The sequence below is a fragment of the Macaca mulatta genome, chromosome 7, assembly GCF_049350105.2.
Source record: "Macaca mulatta isolate MMU2019108-1 chromosome 7, T2T-MMU8v2.0, whole genome shotgun sequence".
NCBI lineage: Eukaryota > Metazoa > Chordata > Mammalia > Primates > Cercopithecidae > Macaca > Macaca mulatta.
The window spans coordinates 42224539-42243638 of NC_133412.1; the positions used below are offsets into that span (position 1 = coordinate 42224539).

Below are 19100 nucleotides of genomic sequence, written 5' to 3' on the forward strand. Positions count from 1 at the left end.
ATCCCCCCATGCCCCTCCCCCAACTCCTGCAAGAGCTGCCTGTCCCAGCCTTCTGGGAGTGCCCCAGCCCCTCTGAAGGGGTTCGAGCCAATCCAGGGCCTATGCAATGAGGGACCAGCAGGACTGGGGGGATGGGGGAAAGGACCTTCTCAAGGCTCACTTTGGGAGGGGGAGTACATACCTGCTTCCCCCATCCATGCTCCCCCACGACCCACCCCATGGGATATTTGAGTCTCCTCCCCTTTCCTTGAGCTCAGGCCCTGCTTGCTTTCTCCGCAACAAGGAGCGAATGTTATTTAAAAGGAGATCAGGAGATTTGCCTTAAATAGGCATGGAGTGCTGTGCCAGGGCCCAGTTGAGGGGCGGGAGAGGAGGCCATCTGTGTGGAGGGGAGAAAGGAGTGGAGCTGAAAGAGAGAACAACCTCCCAGGAGTGTGCAGAGCCCTTCACAGTTTACCAGGCACAGGCCCAGTCTGTGGGGAGATGCCCAGGTCTTCAGATGCCAGGAGTGGGAAGAAGGTTTTCTGGGAGGCAAGGGGATAAGGTCTGCAGGGAGGGGGGCTGTCTTGAGACCTCTCCTGACACCTGCCCCCACCATCAGTTTCCAGACCTTTGGCCCCTGCCCCCGGGCTGCCCCTGCCTGTCCTCCCAGCCCCAGCTTGTAACTGGACGCCCTCCTCACTCTGCACCTTCCCAGGTGAGCTGGGGCTCTGCTTACTGAACCCAACACCCGCTGGGGGCGGGGATTGAGGGGGCACCCCTGGGGCAGGCATCTGCCTGGAGGCTGAGGCTGAAGGCGGGAGCTGGAGCTGCGGGGGAAGAGTGGGAGATGGGCTGGCTGTCTCATTCACAGCCCCCGTCCCAGGACTCCTCAGGAACTTGGGGTTCCAATTCCCTATTCAGGGTCACCTTCTAAACCTTCAAGCCCCACCCCTCCCATCTTGGTCTGCCTGGGCCAAGGACTCAAGGGCCCCTCCCTGCCATTTATGTCCCAGCAGGTGATGCTTTTGGAATCTTAAGGAAATGGAGTCTGGCCTGTGGAGTTTTGGGGACAGAGCTGGGGGAAAGGAAGCATCCCATGTTTGGTCCTTTATTCAAAGGCCCTGAACACTAAGGTGAGGCCTCAGATACCTGGATGCCCATCCTGGATCTGCCATTTACAGCCATATGACCTAGAGCCACCCACCTTCTGTAGCCTTGATTTCCTCTGTAAACTAGGTCTAAAGATTCCACTGTAGACCTGGCGCAGTGGCCCACACCTGTAATCCCAGCACTTTGGGAGGCTGAGGTGGGCGGATCACCTGAGGCTGGGAATTCAAGACCAGCCTGACCAACGTGGAGAAACCCCGTCTCTACTAAAAATACAAAATTAGCCGGGTGTGGTGGCACACGCCTGTAATCCCAGGTACTCAGGAGGCTGAGGCAGGAGAATTGCTTGAACCCAGGAGGGGGAGGTTGCAGTGAGCCAAGATCGCGCCATTGCACTCCAGCCTGGGCAACAAGAGCGAAACTCTGTCTCAAAAAAAAAAAATTCCACTGTAGAGTTGTCGAGGTCAATTTCATGAGAAGATGGGCGGAAGAGAGAAGAGGGGGGATTATGCCCAAGTGCACTAACCGACTAGGACCCGGACCTCATGTGTGTTGCGGGAGGCAGAGAGGGGAGATTTCATCCTCCCCCTCCCCATGGTGGGTGGGCACAGCCCAGGTCATCCTGGAGGCCAGACAGGAAGGAAGGCTTTGTGAAAGACGGCATTCATTTACTCTGGGCTGCTGTGAATTTTCTTTGTTATTCCCCAGAGGCTGCTCAAGAGGGGGTTGATGGGGTGGTTGAAGGGGTGGCCCCTTCAGGTGACAATAATCAAGACAAATAAATAAGAGCTAACCTTGAGGGTTTGCTGCGTCCCTGGCCTGACTCCAGCTCTTCTGTCTTCCTAACTCCATCCATTGTTGATTGGCTTTATCCCCATGTCACCAAGAAACCAGAGCTCACATTTAAGCAGAATAACCACGGTCACACAGTCGGGAAGTGATGGAGCCAGTGTTTAAACACAGGAATGTGGCTTCAGGGCTCTCTGCTGACTTTGAAAAAATCCCAGGACCCTGTATCTGCGACTTGGGTTCCAGACACAGCTTGCAATGTGTCCATGGCCAAGTCACCTAACCTCTCAGAAGTTAGGTTTCTCAGCCAGGCGCAGTAGTTCACGCCTGCAATCCCAGCACTCTGGGAGAACAAGGCGGGCAGATTGCCTGAGGTCAGGAGTTCGAGACCAGCCTGGTCAACATAGTGAAACCCCATCTCTACTAAAAATACAAAAATTGGCCGGCTGTAATCCCAGATACTCGGGAGGTTGAGGCAGGATAATCGCTTGAACCCGTGAGGCAGAGGTTGCAGTGAGCTGAGATCACACCGCTGCACTGCAACCTGAGTGACAGAGCAAGACTCTGTCTCAAAAATAAAAAAAAAGAGAGAGAAAATAAAAAGAAATTAGGCTTCTCTCTTTATAAAATGGAGACAATTGTCCCAACCTCTCAGGGTTATTGTGAAAAACAAACTAGAGGGTTAATGAGGCCGGGCATGGTGGCTCGCCCCTATGATCCCAATGCTTTGGAAGGCTGAGGCAGGAGGATTGCTTGAGCTCAGGAGTTCGAGGCTGCAGCAAGCTCTAACTGTGTCACTGCACTCCAACCTGGGTGACAGAGCTAGACCCTATCTCAAAAACAAAAATAAACCAAGAGGGTTAATGAGCACAGAGCAGATAATCTGATGGAAGATGATTTAAAACTTCCCTGCTCTACACTAACTCAGCCCCCACCTCCTGAAGTGTCCATGCACCCCCCACCTAAGCCCAGAGATTGGGAGACAAAGGCTCTGCGGGCCCCTGGGAAAGGACTAAATGACCAATTGGCGCCACCTAGTGGTCAATGGTGCATGGGGAGCGGGAGGGCCCGGCTGCTCTGGGATTGGGGGTGGAGTAAGATCATTGGCCCAGAGCGGTTGGGAAAAATACACTAGGACCTCAGAAAGGATGGGGTCAGGCCTAGCTGGCACCCCACTGAAGACAGGGTGAAGGTGCGCACAGGGCACAGGGTTCTATTCTAGTTCCAGTTCTGCCACTAAGAACCTCTCCTGGCCTCAGCTACCTCCTCTGCAGAATGGGAGTAAACATTCCTTACCTCTCAGGTCACTGTCCAAGCCTTTGTTCACTTATGAAACATTTAACAAAGCATCTGCTTTCAAGTCATCCTGCTGAGGGTTGTGAGGACACAAAGACGTCTCAGCTGGGTCTCTTGGGATCAAGGGATCTGCTTCATCCTAGCAGGGAGGCTGACCTGTAAATTGCTCACCACCCTCAGATGCAGATCCCAGGGGACACTGAGGAGGGAGCATGAGGCAAGTGGAGGGACAGCAGGAAGTGGGACTCCCCCTCCAAGGGTGAATGTCTTTGAGAAGTGGCAGGAACTGTGACAAGTCAGGTCATAGGATTATCTTTCTGAGGGCCATCACCTGGCCCCTCTTGCCTGGCCCCCTGCCTGCCTGCCAGCTGGGGGCTGGATTGCCCTGGGCTGAGCTCCCTACTCCGGGCTCAGCCCCCTCAGGGCCAGGCCAGCCTCCCCACACTACCACCTTGTCTTGCATTAAGGCCTTTAAAGTGTACCATAGGTCCATCAGGGATAATTCACATCTCTGCGCATTTGCACTGTGTAATTCCTCTGTCCAAACGCCTTTCTCCAACTCGTTCACCTGGCAAACTCAACTCCAACCTTCCTGTGGGAGAGTGGAGAGTGGGAAATCCCCGCAACTAGGAAGGAAACAGAAGTCAAGGGGTGCCCCCCGCCCCCATCAGTGGCACAGCCTGTGAGAATGTGAAATATACATTTGGTTTTCATCCCCATTTCCTGGCATGCAACTCCTAAAATCCTTGGAATCTCCAAAGTGATAAGTGTCTTTTTGTATGCTGATGATTGCCTGATGGCCGTCTGCCCCTAGGCAGCTTCAGGATTGGGCTGGTCATCAGAAAGACCAGGGCGGGATTAGAGGGTTGGGAGTTTCAGCCCCACCCTATGATCTCGGGGGAGGGGAGGGAGCTGAAAGTTAAGTTGATGGCCAATGGTTAATCAATCATGCCTACATAATGGATTCTCCATAAAAGGCCCAAAAGGAGAGGGTTCTAAGAGCTTCCGGATAGCTGAGCACGTGGAGATCACTGGAGGGTGGCTTGCCCTGAGAGGGAAGCTCCATGTCCCTTCCCCCACATATCCTTTTCTAAGGGAGTGATAAAAGTGTTTCCCTGAGTTCTGTAACTCGCTTTAGCAAATTAATCAAACCCAGAGAGGGTGGTCTTGGGAACCCCAACTTAAAGCCAGTCGGTCAGAAGTTCCGGAGGCCCAGACTTGTGACGGTCTGAAGGGGTTGTCAGTTTTGGGACTGAGCCCTCAACCTGTGGGATCTGAGGCTGCCTCCAGGTAGATAGCTTCAGAATTAAATTAGAGGACACCCAGCTAGTGTCCGATGTAGAATTGATTGCTTGTTTGTTGATGGGGAGAAATCCCTGCATTTAGTCACAGAAGTCTTCTCTCTGTGTTAATTGTTGCTGTTTAGAGAACAGGAAAAAGCAGTTGGAGTTTTTCCACCCACACCCTGCTATATGAGGGCAGGTTTCTTGGGCAGGAAGCAAGTCCTGGTCGCCTAAGGGTAAGCTCTCTACTTTTCTCATTTCTTTATTCATTCCCTTGCCCCTTTCCATGTGCTGGGTTTCTCTCTCTCTCTCTCTCTCTCTCTCTCTCTCTCTCTCTCTCTCTCTGTGTTGTTTTTTCTGTTTTGTTTTGTTTTGAGCTGTAGTCTCACTCTGTTACCCAGCCTGGGTTTCAATGGCATGGTTGAAACTCACGCTCTCCGCTCACTGCACGCTCTCTGCTCACTATCTCCGCTCACTGCACGCTCTCTGCTCACTATCTCCGCTCACTGCAACCTCTGCCCCCCGGGGCTCAAGTAATCTTCCCACTTCAGCCTCTCGAGTACCTGGGACCACAGACACGCACCACCATGCCTGGTTAGTTTTTTGTATTTTGGGTAGAGATAGGTCTCACCCTGTTGCCCAGGCTGGTTTCGAACTCCTGATTTCAAGTGATTCGCCCACCTCAGCCTCCCAAAGTGCCGGGATTACAGGTGCGAGCCACCGTATATGGCCCTCCCTGTGCTTCTTTGCCTCAAATCCTGAAGCTATCTGAGGACACAGTCTTTCCTGGCCTTTGCTTTGCAGGTCCAATTCCTTGAGAGGATGATGCTGAGGGGAAGGAGAGGCAGAGAGAAGGAGGGTTCCGTAGACTGGGGAGGGTCAAGTGGTCAAAGGGTCCCCTGGGAGCACCACAGGGAGGTGGCAGGGGCCTGCAGGGCCTGGCATGAGGTACCTGGAGAATCTCAGAAAGCCTCCCACCCCATCCCAGGGCCCAGGCTGAGTTACTGCCTACGGATGGTGATCAGGGCAGGCCCTGAAGATGAGGGTGGCTCCTATAAGCCTCACTCTCATGGGACCCTGGGGATTGAGGAGCCCCCTGTCTGACTGAGATAGGGTTTCCCTACACCCCTTGGGATACAGGCTCAAAGTTAAGTTAAATTAGGTGTCAAGAAAAGAAAGAACCACCAGGTTTCTTGTACACCTCATAAAATAACCCACTATTGTGATCTGGTGTGCAGGTCAGGAATGTCTGGAGCTCCCCCACCATATGGAACTCACCTGTCTGCTTCTGGGGCCCTTCTAGGGAGCATCTTCACAATGAGAAGGGATTGCTAAGGAGAGGACTTCCTGGTGCCCAGGTAGTCTCATGAGAAAGACATCTTATATAGCAGAACAGATGCATATGAGACCAGAAAAAGCTGTGATCAGCTCCCGGGGAAGGGGAAGGGGCTGGGTGAGTGGGATGCCTCAGTCATGTGTGGAGGGTGGGGTCAGAGAGAGGAGTCCCAGGTGAGGATGCAGAAGATAACTACATCACCGGACCCTCAGACATCCTCAGCAACCCCACCTTGGGGGATGATGGGAGAGTCATCCTGGGCAGAATCACTAAGCCGTCTTGCAACCTAATGAAACATTCGGCCTCTTGCCAGTGGCCACAGGACTTGCGTGGGAGACCAAGGTCAACCAGCCCCATGCCCACCTTTAGGTCTGGACTGAGTTGGGGGAGGAGGTAGCAGAATGCAGAGGTCCTGCCCCTGGCAGCTATGCTCGGTGTCTGGTGGTGGCTGCAAAGGTCTTCCTGGCCTGACTGCTCCCAGCTCTACTGCCAGTGGCTCTAGCCTTTCTGATTGCTGTTTGTTTCCAAGGCTAGTTTTCTGGGCTTCGTATCAGTTCTTTGAGATAGCTGTCATTATCTTCCTTTCCTGCTTCAATTATCCGGAGTCAGTTTCTCCTCTTTCTGTCCAAGAACTCCAAAGAGGCAGAGCTGTTAGAGAATACGAGATAGTGCTATCTGGGTTGAACTGGGTGGTCCCCAAACCGTGTGTTCAGTGAAGGAAAGAGTGAAAGAAGAAAGTGCAACCAGATTATAACTGCCCTGAGGGCAGGGCCCCAGTGTGACCTGCTCACAGATGGACCTGGGAGAAGGGATGTGTTGTATGGGGAAATTGGGAACATCTGAAATATAAATGGCACCACATTTAAAGACCCCCATGGTTGCCCACTTGTTGTGGGGTAGGGGAAGGAGGTGTCACTCTGGTGGGCTTGTTTTCTGCTCCTAAGAGTGTCTTCTGTTTGGAGCAGAGAAAAGAGATTGTGCCACAGAAAAACAATTGACTCAGCCGGGTATGTTGGGAGGTCGAGGTGGGCGGATCACAAGGTCAGGAGATCGAGACCATCCTGGCCAACATGGTGAAACCCCACCTCTACTAAAAATATAAAAATTGGCCGGGCGCGGTGGCTCAAGCCTGTAATCCCAGCACTTTGGGAGGCCGAGACGGGCGGATCACGAGGTCAGGAGATTGAGACCATCCTGGCTAACACGGTGAAACCCCATCTCTACTAAAAAAAAAATACAAAAAACTAGCCGGGCGAGGTGGCGGGCGCCTGTAGTCCCAGCTACTCGGGAGGCTGAGGCAGGAGAATGGTGTGAACCCGGGAGGCGGAGCTTGCAGTGAGCTGAGATCTGGCCACTGCACTCCAGCCTGGGCGACAGAGCAAGACTCCGTCTCAAAAAAAAAAAAAAAAAAAAAAAAACAAAAATTAGCTGGGTGTGGTGGCACGTGCCTGTAATCCCAGCTACTCGGGAGGCTGAGGCAGGAGAATCGCTTGAACCAAGGAGGCAGAGGTTGTGGTGAGCTGAGATCGCGCCACTGCACTCCAGCACTCCAGCCTGGCAACAGAGCGAGACTCCCTCTCAAAAAAAAAAAAAAAAAATGACTCCTCAAGGTCAGGGAGGGTAGCACCACCATTCCTGGCTAATTTTTGTAGAGACAGGGTTTCACCATGTTGGCCAGGCTGGTCTTGAACTCCTGACCTCAAGCCTCTGGAGTCCCTCCTGGACAGGGACTACAGGTGCACCACTGTGCCTGGCAAATTTTTGTTTTTTGGTAGAGGGCTTCATGATGTTGCCCAGTCTGGTCTCGAACTCCTGGGCTCAAGCAATCCACCTGCCTTGGCCTCCCAATATGCTGGGCTTACAGGCATGAGCCACCGTATCTGACCATCTTTTTGTTTTTTTTTTTTTTTTTGAGATGGAGTCTCTCTCTGTTGCTCAGGCTGGAGTGCAGTGGCGCCATCTCAGCTCACTGCAAGCTCCGCCTCCTGGGTTCACACCACTCTCCTGCCTCAGCCTCCAGGGTAGCTGGGACTAAGGCACCCACCACCATGCCTGGCTAATTTTTTTGTATTTTTAGTAGAGACAGGGTTTCACGTGTTATCCACGATGGTCTCGATTTCTGACCTTGTGATCCGCCCACCTCGGCCTCCCAAAGTGCTGGGATTACAGGCGTGAGCCACTGCGCTCGGCCCTGACCATCTTTTTTATGAATCTGACACCTGTAGCTGCCAATGTGTGCCTCCACCATAACCTGTGTTTACCACCCAGAATTTATACCTTTTTGCTCACAAGCAGAGAATCTTAGTTTTGGCTAACCTATGAGGATCCCTGTTTCTATCAGGCTTTTTGAAAAACTGAAGTTAATTTGTTGATGATCAGGTTCAAGCTGGGGAGATCAGCAAGGCTCAAACAGAAATTTCAACCAAGGATCCTAGCAAATGCAGCAACATATAGCAGGCCTGTTTGTTTCCCACCACGTGAATTCTCTAGTATGTCCTTGTCTGACTATTGGGTGATAGTAACTCACCAAAGGACAATGTCATTTCTTTTATTTTTGAGACAGAGTTTTGCTCTTGTTGCCCAGGCTGGAGTGCAATGGCACAATCTCGGCTCACTGCAACCTCCGCCTCCTGGGTTCAAGAGATTCTCCTGCCTCAGCCTCCTGAGTAGCTGAGATTACAGGCATGCACCTCCATGCCTGGCTAATTTTCTATTTTTAGTAGAGACGGGTTTCTCCATGTTAGGCTGGTCTCGAACTCCCGATCTCAGGTGATCCATCCTCCTCAGCTTCCCAAAGTGCTGGGATTACAGGCGTGAGCCACCATGCCCAGTGACAATGTCATTTTATTGCTAGTCACCAACATCAGATAACTCAGCTTTTCAAATGACCAGTGATACTAAGACCACCCCACAGAAGGGTGTGATTTCAGCCACTGTGGCCTAAGCAAATGCCTATGTGCACGTGCACAAGTGAGACGGAGAGAGAGGAGGCAAGAGGCACACTTTTTACACAATTCTCTAGTTTATTTGTCCAAAATAAATACAACCTGAGAACATCCATTTCAATGTCCCCAAACACTATTTATCCCTTGAAAAAGCAGCTTAAAATATGGGTGCACATTTTGCAGCTTATGTTCTTCAGTTAGGCTCTGAAGGGTGTTTGTTCTGGGCTGGGCTAGGCTGGGCCTAGCCGTGGAGACATACCTAAGTTCCGTTCTCTGTTTGGAGGCTGTACCCAGCCTGAGTCCCCCCCAGGTCCCCTCCGAAAGCCCTGACGCTGCTTCCAGAGCACCTTCCAGAGCACCTGTCTTGCCGCTCCCTTCTGCAGCCCGAAAGGAGGGATGTTCACGACTCTGCAGCTCTGTGTCCAGCCCTTGCAGGGAGCTTTGTCCTCTAACACCAGCTACCACACAGGCTCTTTCTCAACTGGCACAGAAAGGGTTACTTCTGACCCTGAAGCAACTCACCCAGGGCAAACTGAAGCACAGCTGGTACATGGATTTAAAGCACTCTCCCTTTAACCCTGCCAGGAGGCTGAGAGCCCCTAAAAAATACAGAAGGGGACACTGCCCGCCTCCTCCAGTTATTCCCTGGGGCCCTGGCCCACTAGGGAGCAGGAGGACAGGGAGGCCACCCTTTGTCTTCTCTTTGCAGGTGAGGCTCAGAGGTTTGGGTCCACGTTCTCCTGGTCTGAGGCTGCCTCATCATCATCTGGGGACTCCTAGATCAGAGCCAGAGAAGCCCAGTCATGGGCTTGTGCTGTTCCCCAGGGCCATAACCTGGGGGCCAGCATCTCTTTCCTCTTGCCCTCACCCCCAAAGGAGCCAGTAGAGGGCTCTCCTGCCCCCACCCCAGGTCCCACTGGGCCCTCCCTCTGTCCTAGCTCCCACCCCACCTATGGCCACAGCCCACCATTAGATGACTCCCTCTCACCAGACTGAGGCCCCTGCCCCGCTGCAGGGTGGCATAGAAGTGCAGCACTCGGGGGTCACAGCGAACCGCCACAGGGTCAAAGTCCAGCACACGTAGGCCCTGCAGGCTACGGGCCCGGGAAAGGGCCACGTAGGCCTGGCCACTGGCAAACACACGGCCCAGAGAAATCTCCACACAATCCAGGGTCATGCCCTGGGGGATGCAGGGACAGAGAGGGAGCCAGCTCAGCCTGAAGTCTCTTGCCCTGAAGGGCCTGACTCTTTACCAGCCCTGCTACTGCCCCTGGATCTCCTTGTCCAGTCCAGAGAGTCTCTAGACAGAGGGAGAGCATGACAGCAGGTGGCGGTCTGAGTAGGAGGGGAACTGGGGGACACAGATCCAGGTAAGAGTTGAGGGATGGAGTGAAAGAAAAGAGCTCAGGCTCTGGGTCAGACAGGCGTGGAGCTGAATCCAGGCTGCCACTTACTAACTGTGTGACATGGGACATGTTCCTTAACCTCTCTGAGTTCTGGTTTTTTTCTGTGCAAAACAGTATTGATTATTCATTATATCTATACTTTATACAATGGTTGTATACAATTTATACAATTTAACGTATCTAGTAGTGGCTTAGAAAATGGTGGAGGGGGCTGGGCGCGGTGGCTCAAGCCTGTAATCCCAGCACTTTGGGAGGCCGAGGCGGGCGGATCACGAGGTCAGGAGATCGAGACCATCCTGGCTGACACGGTGAAACCCCGTCTCTACTAAGAAATACAAAAAAAAACTAGCCGGGCGAGGTGGCGGGCGCCTGTAGTCCCAGCTACTGGGGAGGCTGAGGCAGGAGAACGGCGTGAACCCGGGAGGCGGAGCTTGCAGTGAGCTGAGATCCGGCCACTGCACTCCAGCCTGGGCGGCAGAGCGAGACTCCGTCTCAAAAAAAAAAAAAAAAAAAAAAAAAAAGAAAATGGTGGGGGGAAAAAAAAAAGGGCTGGGTGCAGTTGCTCACGCCTGTAATCCCAGCACTTTGGGAGGCCGAGGCGGGCGGATCACAAGGTCAGGAGATCGAGACCATCCTGGCTAACAAGGTGAAACCTCACCTTTACTAAAAATACAAAAATTAGTCAGGCATGGTGGTACGTGCCTGTAGTCCCAGCTACTCAGGAAGCTGAGGCAGGAGAATCGCTTGAACTCGGGAGGCGGAGGTTGCAGTGAGCCAAGATCACGCCACTGCACTCCAACCTGGGCGACAGAGCAAGACTCCGTCTCAAAAAAAAAAAAAAAAAAAAGACACATAGACCCCAACATGCCTGACCTCCCTCTGCCTGCCCTGTCCCCACCCCCCACACCGGTGCTCACTTGGCTCTTGTGGATGGACATCGCCCAGGCCAGCTGGAGGGGCAGCTGCTGCCGGCTGAGGAGCTGGTTCCTGGTGGCCTGCACCGTCCAGCGGTCAGCGCGGATGACCTCAGTGACTCCACACAGGAACCGCACCTGGGGTAGCCCTAAGGAGGGCATGAAGCAGTCTAACTTTAGCTCTGCTTCAGGGCTCTGAGGTGAGGAGCAGGGGGGCCTTTGAAGCTTTCCTTCCTAGTCTTTTTCTCCCCACACCATTCTGGGGGCCATGCTGCAAACCCTGTAGTAGGACTGCCACCTGCTCCCAACACTTACCTCTCCCTTCTGCCTCGAACCCGACTACCACCCCTCGGGCGCCATTCACCAGGCCCCGAGACACCGATAAGTTTTTCACCAGCATCACCTGCAAGGGAGGGAGAGGAATGGACAGCAGCCCCCCTACCCATGCCTGGTCTTAGCTTAGCCATTGCTGTTCTCAGAGGCTGAGGGCAGGGAGTTGCCGTGGGGACACTGAATCCCAATCCTTAGCTCTGCCACTGGCTGCCTGTGACCCCTGCGGCAAGTTGCCTTATTTTCCTCGGTCCCAGTTTTCCTTTATGTCAAAGAGGAATAATATTTGCTCCATTTGCCCCAGAAGGAGGTGATAAGGGATCAGTAAGGCAACCTCTATTACAGGGCTTTGAAAATATCGGCTCTGTTATAGGTACATGTGTGGACCACAAATCTTGAGGGATGGCCTCTAGGTCCTGCCACCCCTCTCAGATACACTGTGCCTGTATTTTCCCCTTGGGTGCCCTAAGGAAAATCTTCTGCCCACCCCTAACATCTGGGGAGGAATCAGGACTCTCTCCTATTTATAAAGTATACTACAGAAGACAGCTGTGTGGGGTAGGTATTTCATTCCCCAGTTTTAGGGATGAGGGGACAGAGCTTCAGGGGAAAGAAACTTGCCCAAAACAACACTGCTTGGAGGACCTCCTGGTGTAGGTAGAGAAAAACAGTAGAAAGCTGAAGATGGGAAGCTGGGTGGGAACAGGAGGCAGGGAGGTTTTCAGTGTGGTCAAAGCTGGACCCACTGGCTGTAGAGTGGCCTGGGCAGAGGGGTAGGGATCAGCAAAGCCCATGAGGGACAGCCGAAGCTCCCAGGGGCTAGGTCCTGCTTCCCACTCACCTGGGCCCCCAGCTTTAGTTGAAGGAGCTGGCTAACGGGACACTGGGCATCCAGGATACTGGCCAGCTCAGGGTTGCTGTCTATAGCCTCAAATCTGTGTACCTTACCTGGAGAAAAAGAGTTGCGCAAGCAGATCACAAATCACTGACTTGTGACTCAGTATCCCAAAAAAGACTTTTTTTTTTTTTTTTTTTTTTTTGAGATGGAGTTTCGCTCTGTCGCCCAGGCTGGAGTATAATCGCGCGATCTTGGCCTACTGCAACCTCTGCCTCCTGGGTTCGAGCAATTCTCCTGCCTCAGCCTCCTGAGTAGCTGGGATTACAGGCGCCCACTAACACACCTAGCTAATGTTTTTGTATTTTTAGTAGAGACGGGGTTTTTCCATGTTGGGCAGGCTGGTCTTGAACACCTGACTTCAGGTCATCTGCCTGCCTTGGCTTCCCAAAGTGCTGGGATTACAGGTGTGAGCCACTGTGCCCAGCCTCCAGAAAAAAACTGTTAGACCAGAGCATAGGGGTAAGGAGTAGAGGCAGCGCAGGCCTGGGGGGCTGTGGAATTTAGTTCATCATACCTCTCAAAGTCACAGTTGCATTTGCAAATATAAGGATCTTTATGACTACAGAGGTTGGGGGCCTAGGACCCAGAGGCCCTGGTTGCCTGGGGGCCACATCTGCTTATAACCCTTCCCAGCTGGTCTTGCCCAGCCCAGGCTCCCTGCTCACCTGGCAGCTCCTGAAGCCGCCTCTCGTTGGTGAGGGCCACGTCATCCTGGTGGGTGCAGAGCCTCGTGGCCACAATCCCATCTCTCCCTACCTTGTGGGAAGCTGTGGCCTGGAGCTGGCGGGTCACCTCATCTGAACACCTGTGGGGGCTGGACTGTCAGGGCAGAGCCCACCTGTGCAGCAGGGAAGGTGGGAACATGGGCAGGATGGCTCAAGCAGCAGGCCATGGGTCAGGCCTTGGGACTGGAAGAGGGCACCAGGGAATAGTTGCTGCCCCCTCAAGCTGGCCAACCTGTCCCTTCCAAACTTGGACGCCAAACATGGGGAATAAGCAGGGGCAGGGTACTGAGCTTTGATCACAGGTAGGCACCCTTCCCTGTGCTGCCCCAGGTCAGAGCTGGCCACCATCCTACCCCATAATGCTCCTGAGGAAGTTGGCTATGATGAGTGAGCACAGGCAGGAGATTTGCAGGACCCAGACTGGCCTCCAGGATACAATCTTCTGTCTACTTGCCTGCTACCTTGGGTGAAAAATCTAGCTTATGTTTCTTTCTTCTTTTTTTTTTTTGAGACGAGTCTCGCTCTGTCACCAGACTGCAGTGCAGTGGCGTGATCTCAGCTCACTGCAACCTCCACCTCCTGGGTTTAAGTGATTCTCCTGGCTCAGCCTCCCAAGTAGCTGGGGCTACAGGCGCGTGCCACCACACCCAGCTAATTTTTGTATTTTTAGTAGATACTAGGTTTCACCAGGTTGGCCAGGTTGGTCTCAAACTCCTGACCTCGTGATCTACCTGCCTCCCAAAGTGCTAGGATTATAGGTGTGAACCACTGCGCCCACCCCCTGACACCTACTTAATGCCAGGCCTTGTGCTAGGTGATGGAGACCCAACCCTGAGGGAGGCTGGGTCCCGGCACTCACAGAGCGACCATCTCCTATGGGGCCATGAAGGTCTTGACTACAATCCATCCTGAGTTGCCCAGTGCCATGCCCAAGGCTGCTCTTCCTGCATGGAGTGCTTGCTCCTCAGGGTAACCATTCTCCCCTTTCCCTGGGTCCCTCCCTGTGTTCCACTGTGGCCCATGCCTGGATCCTCATCCCATAGCCCCTTCCCCATCCAGCAGAGCTCACCTGCCCAGCCTCACGGCCTGCAGTAGAGAGATGAAGGTCTGATCTGCCTGCCTCCACACCTTGGTCAGCTCCAGGGTCACTGGCACACACCTCTTCCAGCTCTTGGCCTGATGGAAGCAGGGTGGGGGTGGGTCAAGGAGCAGAGCAGACCCCTAAGGAGAGCAGAGCTAGGAGGTGAGTAGTACCTGGAAGCAGAACCGTGGGGGCTGGAAGCCCTTGGTCACAGGTGGCAGCTGCAGAAAGTCCCCACAGATGATGAGCTGGATCCCTCCAAATGGCTTGTTCTGCTGCCGGACAGCTCTGGAGAGGAGCATGGGATGCTTTAGGGGCACACAGAAGACCACCAGGTCCCAGTTTTCACCTGCTGCCCTCTGAACATACTGACCTGGCCACGGCCTCCAGTTTGTCAAACAGGTCTGCCTCCACCATTGAGATCTCGTCAATGACCAACCGCTGGCAGTTCAGCCAGCCCTGCCGCACGCCTGGCCTTTGGGCCAGGGCCACACACTGGGCTAGAGGAGCCTGGCCTGAGCCGATGCCTGTGAGTGACACTATTTAGCCTGGGCTAATACCCAAACCCTCTCTCTCTCTCTCTCTCTTTTTTTTTTTTTTTTTGCGAGAAGGTCTCTCTCTGTTGCCCAGCCTGAAGTGCAGTGGCATGATCTTGGCTCACTATAACCTTGGCCTCATGGGCTCAAGCAATCCTCCCACCTCAACCTCCATAGCAGCTGGGGCTACAGGCACACACCACCATGTTCAGCTAATTTTTTTTTTTTGAGACAGAGTGTAACTCTGTCACCCAGGCTCGAGTGCAGTGGCACGATCTTGGCTCACTGCAAGCTCTGCCTCCTGCGTTCACGCTATTCTCTTGCCTCAGCCTCCAGAGTAGCTGGGACTACAGGCACTTGCCACCATGCCTGGCTAATTTTTTTGTATTTTTAGTAGAGATGGGGTTTCACCATGTTAAACAGGATGGTCTCGATCTCCTGACCTTGTGATCCACCCGCCTCGGCCTCCCAAAGTGCTGGGATTACAGGCATGAGCCACTGCGCCCGGCCGCTAATTTTTAAATTTTGTGGAGACAGGGTCTCACTCTGTTGGCCAGGCTGGTCTCAAACTCCTGGGCTCAAGCGATCCTCCCACCTTGGCCTCTTGAAGTTCTGGGATTACAGGCATGAGCCACCATGCCCAGCCTCCAAAACCCCCTCTTAATGCAGACTTCCCCTCTCTCCCTTCCCAGGAGCTGGGCTTGCTCTTAGCTCAAGCCCTAGGGGTTCCCACTTACCTGCAAAGGCATGGAGGGTGGTGCCCCCGATGTGGCAGGCTGCCACCCCAGTGCTGGCAGTGGCCACAGTGCCTGTGGGGGGCAGTGAACCCAGGACTCGCTTCAGCAGATATGACTTCCCTGTTCCTGGACGGGGCAAAGTTAGACAGGTCTCCCTGTTCCTCTATCCCACCCCACCACTGTCCCCCTACCTCCTCTCTGCCCCCACTACCTGCACTCCCAGTGAAGAAGATGCTCTGGCCTTTCAGGACGGCCCTCAGCACAGCAGCTTGTTCTTCAGAAAGCTGTGGCTTGGTGGAGGGCAAGCTCAGCCTTTTCACAGGCAGGGGCCACCTTGGGGCTTCCTGGGGGAATAGAGCTATCTCAGAACATCCTCCCACCCACTAGCCATTGCCCCCACCCTTCTTGGCCCACGTTCAGGGCTGGGCCTGGTAACCCTTTGTCCTCTGCTGCCTTCATTCCTTGGAGCTCTTGGGTTCCCCTGGAAAGCTTGCCAGCAACTATTGGAGTCTCTATCTCTCCTTGTGCCCTGAAGACCCCCATTGTCTAGTCCTGGACAGACCACCCCAGTGGGGTCCAGACCCTCCCTCAGCTCCTTCCTCTGGGTTCCCTAATCCTTCTCATCCTGTCACCTAAGTTTCTCTTCCTATCACAAACCTGTTTCTCACATCAAAACACCCAAGCAAAATCTGCCTAGCCAGGGCCCCTTCTTGTCCTATCTCTGTCCTCTTGCCAGCTTAGTGTCAAACCCTGGTGGTCTATGATTCACCTGCCCCAGCCCACAAAAATTGTCAAACCCACCAGACTTTGCTCCCCTCATCTGCTTCAACTGTTGGCTGCCCAGGACACGAATGACCACTTCATTGTCTCCATAAGCTCCTCTCCTCTGGGCCTAGGGACCCTCTCCCAGCATTCCTTCTGGAGTCTCCTTTCCAAGCCTTCTCTGTTTTTTTTCCTCTCTCTCCCTTTTTTTTTTTTTTTTGAGACGGAGTCTCGCTCTGTCGCCCAGGTCGGAGTGCAGTGGCCGGATCTCAGCTCACTGCAAGCTCCGCCTCCCGGGTTTACGCCATTCTCCTGCCTCAGCCTCCCGAATAGCTGGGACTACAGGGGCCCGCCCCCTCGCCCAGCTAGTTTTTTGTATTTTTTTAGTAGAGACGGGGTTTCACCGTGTTAGCCAGGATGGTCTCGATCTCCTGACCTCGTGATCTGCCCATCTCAGCCTCCCAAAGTGCTGGGATTACAGGCTTGAGCCACCGTGCCCGCCTTGTTTTTTTGTTTTTGTTTCTGTTTTGTTTTGTTTTGTTTTTGAGGAAGAGTCTTGCTCTGTCGCCCAGGCTGGAGTGCAGTGGCGCGATCTAGGCTCATTGCAATCTCTGCCTCCCGGGTTCAAGCTATTCTCCTGCCTCAGCCTCCCAAGTAGCTGAGATTACAGGCGCCCGCCACCACTCCTGGCTAATTTTTGTATTTTTAGTAGAGACGAGGTTTCACTATGTTGGCCAGGCTGGCCTCAGAACTCCTAACCTTTGGTGATCTGCCCACTTTAGCCTCCCAAAGTGTTGGGATTACAGGCGTGAGCCACCACGCCTGGCCTCTGCTTTCTCTTCTAATGTAGCCAGGTCCCATTTCCTGTTTTGACTTACACCATCTCGGGTTATACTATAACGACCACAGGCACAATTCCCACACCACTGTCATACTCAGATGTCAGATGCGTATCTGAGATAACCAGCAGCGCCCTCAAATACCCACACAGGTTTTCCCCCAAACTTGGGTCTCTAGGTCTCTTATATCTTAAAAGAATGGCACATCCACTCCTAAAGGTGTCCCCTCTTTCCCGTCCTCACTGTGCTAGGCTCGGTCCCAGTCTGGGGCTCCGCAGGCCGCTTCACCAGCATAGTGTCCGGAACCCGGGTGGCCGCCCCGAGCCGCCGCTCCTCGGGCTGCACAGGGCTGATGGTGACGAAGTCGTGGGGCCTTGGGCCCAGCAGCTGCGCTCTGGCGGAGGCCGGCCCGGGACCCGGGGCCGCAGCCAGCTTGAGGCGCAATGTGCGCAGGAAGCGGCGCAGGCGGTCTGGGGGGCAGTCCGAGAGCAGCAGCTGCACTGCGCCGGCCCCAGGGACGCCGTGGGCCGGGAGCCGCAGGGTGCTGCGCCCGGCCCCGGCGAAACGCGTGAAGAGGCGCGCGGCGCGCAGAGGGAAGCAGCGCGGCCGCCCCGCGGGCCCTGGCGCTTGTAGTCGCAGCATCAACTCGCGGCGCTCGTTGCGACCCAGGCTCAGCTCCGCGGTGCGCAGGGCCTGGCGCCTTCGCGGCTGCCCGCCCGGGCTCAGCTCCTCCACAGCCACGCGGCACCGCAGCTCCGAGTCCTCGTATTCCCCTGCCGCCGTCTCCATGCCCGACAGCATCGCCACCGCCTCTGCAGGTCTGCGAAGACACCGGAGCACAGTGGTCCTGAGGATTCAGGGGACGTAATGGATGCTATAGGGAACGTAATGGATGCTATAAAGGACGCAACAGGGAGCAAGGTCAAGGCCACACAGGATCACGAGGACTGTCACTGGTAACACGAGGAGGTCACAGAGACGGAGAAAGGGCTTTGGGCTAACCGAAAATCCACTCTTAGAATGTACGCTGGGCCGGGCGCTGTGGCTCACGCTTGTAATCCCAGCACTTTGGGACGCTAAAGTGGGCGGATCACCTGAGGTTAGGAGCTCTGAGACCAGCTTGGCCAACACGGTGAAACCTCGTCTCTACTAAAAATACAAAAATTAGCCGGGTGTGGTGGCGGGCGCTTTGGGAGCACTTTGGGAGGCTGAGGAAGATAGCTTGAGCCCAGGAGCTGGAGACCATCCTGGGCAACATAGTGAATTAAAAAACATACATACATATAAAGACATATATATGCATACATTATACATATGTGTGTGTGTATATATATACACACACACGCACCCTGCTACACAATTTCTATTTCCATATATACAATATATATACACACACAATTTCTATATAGATATACACACACAACAATATATACAATTTGTATATACACACACACGCACCCTGCTATACAACAATTTCTAGAGCGGGGTATGGGCACCCAGGATTAGGGAGCCTCAGGTGTCCTGCAAGGACCTCACTAGAAGGGGGTCCCTGCACAGAAAGAATCCTTCCCTGAGACCCAGGGCCAGCATAGGAATCCTCAGAGTCCTCTCCCCAGGAAGCAGCAGAATCGCCCGTGGGGAGATGCAAAGAGGGTTGCCGTGTAATAAGCGCCTTCTGCCTTGCAGGTAACATTCACTGGCTTATATGCAGCGGGCAGGTCTCACTATTCCCCGTGTACAGACGTGGAAACAGGCTGGGAGAGGGAAACTCACTTGCCCTTCATAAGCCACAGCGGCTGGTAGTCAAAGTCAGAGTGCCCTCACGCTTCTCACCAGCAAGGTGGAGACGAGGTGGAAAATACTCGGCTAGGGAAATCGCAGGGGACCCTGGGACCGTGGAATCCATGCTCCCTCCGCCTGACCCACTTGTCTGCACCTCCCGGCGGGAACCCCTAGATGAATCAGGCTCTTTGCTCCCCACCTCTGGGTTTGGGCAGACACTCACTTGCGCCGACACTCATATGAACAAGCAGATCTATGGCGAAGCTCCGAAACTAGAAATTTTTCAAATGCTAGAGGCAGAAAATCACCCAATCACCGACTGGATCTTTAAATTCTCCAGCCAATCAGAGGT

At 53.9% G+C, this 19100-nt stretch overlaps 1 protein-coding gene and 1 long non-coding RNA gene across 11 annotated transcripts; one reads left to right on the top strand and one right to left on the bottom strand.

Annotated features, from left to right (window-relative positions):
* Positions 1–372: 372 nt before the first annotated feature.
* Positions 373–9659, top strand: LOC144329925 (uncharacterized). 2 transcript variants are annotated; one of them, XR_013395671.1, is made up of 4 exons: positions 373–697; positions 996–1115; positions 4601–4693; positions 9448–9659. It is a non-coding gene; the product is annotated as an uncharacterized LOC144329925 (long non-coding RNA). The 2 variants fall into 2 exon arrangements; XR_013395670.1 differs by having other exon boundaries at positions 375–697; positions 999–1115.
* Positions 8797–19080, bottom strand: PIF1 (PIF1 5'-to-3' DNA helicase). Of its 9 annotated transcripts, none has more exons than XM_077939575.1 (13): positions 18972–19080; positions 17210–17813; positions 15577–15709; positions 15366–15491; positions 14466–14619; positions 14266–14380; positions 14081–14187; positions 12952–13091; positions 12230–12336; positions 11374–11461; positions 11062–11207; positions 9727–9918; positions 8797–9514 (listed from the first exon to the last, which is right to left on the bottom strand). In XM_077939575.1, exons 2-13 carry the CDS (start codon positions 17765–17767, stop codon positions 9455–9457), a joined length of 1926 nt encoding a protein of 641 aa, XP_077795701.1. In that variant the 5' UTR covers positions 17768–17813; positions 18972–19080; the 3' UTR covers positions 8797–9454. The 9 variants fall into 9 exon arrangements, 8 of the variants coding, with proteins under 8 accessions (XP_077795701.1, XP_077795702.1, XP_014997955.2 ...); XM_077939576.1 differs by having other exon boundaries at positions 17210–17786; positions 18972–19060; XM_015142469.3 differs by having other exon boundaries at positions 17210–17840; positions 18972–19019.
* Positions 19081–19100: the final 20 nt, after the last annotated feature.

Excerpts from the sequence above, each read along its gene's own strand:
- PIF1 (XM_077939574.1), bottom strand. Across the intron at positions 14,381-14,465 it reads AAACTGGAGGCCGTGGCCAG|AGCTGTCCGGCAGCAGAACA; the intron begins GTCAGTATGTTC and ends GCTCCTCTCCAG. Across the intron at positions 13,092-14,080 it reads CAGGCCGTGAGGCTGGGCAG|GTGTTCAGATGAGGTGACCC; the intron begins GTGAGCTCTGCT and ends CAGCCCCCACAG.